The following is a 2,055-nucleotide window of genomic DNA, read 5'->3' on the forward strand; positions in this document are numbered from 1 at the left end:
TGAGGTGCGTGGCGTTCCAGGTGCGAGGAATCGCCCCTCCTTCCAATGTCTCTAAGCGGTAGGCGCCGTTCCCGAGCGCCTCGGTTATTCTGAACGGTCCCGTCCACTTAGGCGACAGCTTATTCTCCATCTCGTACTGGTGGGCTTTCCTCATCACCAGGTCGCCTTCTCTGAACTGTCTCGACATCACCTTTGAGTTATATCTTCGTTCAATCCTTCTCTTCACCGCCTCAGCTTTCAATCTCGCCTCTTCCCTGATCTCATCCAGTAAGTCCAGGTTCAACCTTCTCTCCTCATTCGAGTCTTCCTCCACGAAGTTCTGGAATCTCGGCGAGCTCTCCTGGATCTCCACTGGAATCATTGCGTCGCACCCATAGACCAAACTGAACGGGGTCTCATGGGTTCCTGACTGCTCGGTGGTGTGGTACGCCCAGACTATACGGGGTACCTCCTCAGCCCAACTTCCTTTGGCTTTCTCTAGCCTTCTCTTCAAACCTCTTAGCAACACCCGATTGGCTGACTCTACTTGGCCATTCGTCTGAGGGTGCTCGACGGATGCAAACACTTGTTGAATTCCCACCCCTTCACAAAGCTTCTTCAACAGGTGACTTGCAAACTGAGTCCCATTGTCCGACACCAGGCGCTTGGGCACACCAAACCGGCACACAATATTTTTCCACACGAAACCTTCGATCTTGTGTGCGGTGATCTGGGCCACCGGTTCTGCTTCGATCCACTTGGTGAAATACTCAATCGCCACCACCAAGTACTTCATCTGCCTGATCGCCAGCGGGAAAGGTCCCAGGATGTCGATTCCCCAAGTATGAAACGGCCAAGGGCTGTAAATCGACTTCAACTCCTCGGGAGGCGCCTTGTGACAATCGGCGTGCTGCTGGCATTGCTTGCAGCACTGCGCATACCTCTTGCAATCTTCTCTCATCGTTGGCCAGTAGTAACCTGCACGGAGAGTCGTTGCGGCCAGAGCTCGACCCCCGACATGGCTTCCGCATATCCCTTCATGGAGCTCTGCCATAATTCTCGTACATTTTTCTCCGTGCACGCACTCCAGGAGTGGGTGAGTGAACCCAAACCTGTACAACTCGCCATCAGTCAATGTGAACTTGCTAGAATTCTTCTTTATCTTCCTAGCCTCTATCGGATCCAGCGGGAGAAGGCCATCTGCCAGGCACCGCTTGTACTGTGTTTAGGGAGCAGTTGTAGGCTTAGCAAGAAACTGAGAAAGTTGTTGCACAAAAAATGTTATGTCAGGTCGGGTATTAGTGAGATACATAAGCCTTCCAATCAATCTTCTGTAGGCTTGAATATCTCTGAAAGGAACACTTCTAGTAGAAGAGATTTTTTCATGATTATCAATAGGAGTGGGTGCAGGTTTGCAGGCTAAAAGACTAGCATCTGTTAACAATTCCAATGCATATTTCCTTTGATTCACCATTATTCCTTTCTTACTTCTTGCTACTTCTAGACCAAGAAAATATCTTAAATCCCCAAAATCCTTAATCTTGAATGTCTGATTTAAGGCTTGTTTAATTCGAACAATCTCTTCTTTATAATTTCCTGCCAATATTATATCAACCACATACACCAATAATGTTGTAAAAGATCCTTCATAAGAATTAAAGAACAAGGAATGATCATTCATAGATTGAGTATATCCTATAGAAAGCAAAAATGATGACATATTGGAAAACCACTATCTGTTGGCTTGCCTAAGGACATATAAAGCCTTTTTTAGTTTACAAAATTTTCCTGGTGGAATAGAAGTCAATCCAGGAGGAGCAACCATGTATACATTTTCTTTCAAATCTCCATGTAAAAAGGCATTGTTTATGTCTAATTGTTTCAATTCCCAATTATAGATAGAAGCTAGAGAAATAAGCAACCTTATGGTGGTCATCTTTGCTACTGGAGAGAACCTTATATATACATTTCAATTGTCCCATAAGCCTTATATTTTATTTTGAATACCCATTTGCTTTGATACCATATTACAAAGTGAACTTTAAGCCTAACTCAACCCCATAAAACCGACTCATG

At 45.3% G+C, this 2,055-nt stretch overlaps 1 protein-coding gene across 1 annotated transcript; it reads right to left on the reverse strand.

Moving 5' to 3' along the window:
- Window positions 1-1,204: 1,204 nt before the first annotated feature.
- On the reverse strand, window positions 1,205-1,699 carry LOC137839272 (uncharacterized mitochondrial protein AtMg00810-like). Its single transcript, XM_068648392.1, has one exon. The coding sequence runs from the start codon at window positions 1,697-1,699 to the stop codon at window positions 1,205-1,207; it is 495 nt and encodes a 164-aa protein (XP_068504493.1).
- Window positions 1,700-2,055: the final 356 nt, after the last annotated feature.

Source organism: Phaseolus vulgaris, chromosome 3 (assembly GCF_000499845.2).
Source record: "Phaseolus vulgaris cultivar G19833 chromosome 3, P. vulgaris v2.0, whole genome shotgun sequence".
NCBI lineage: Eukaryota > Viridiplantae > Streptophyta > Magnoliopsida > Fabales > Fabaceae > Phaseolus > Phaseolus vulgaris.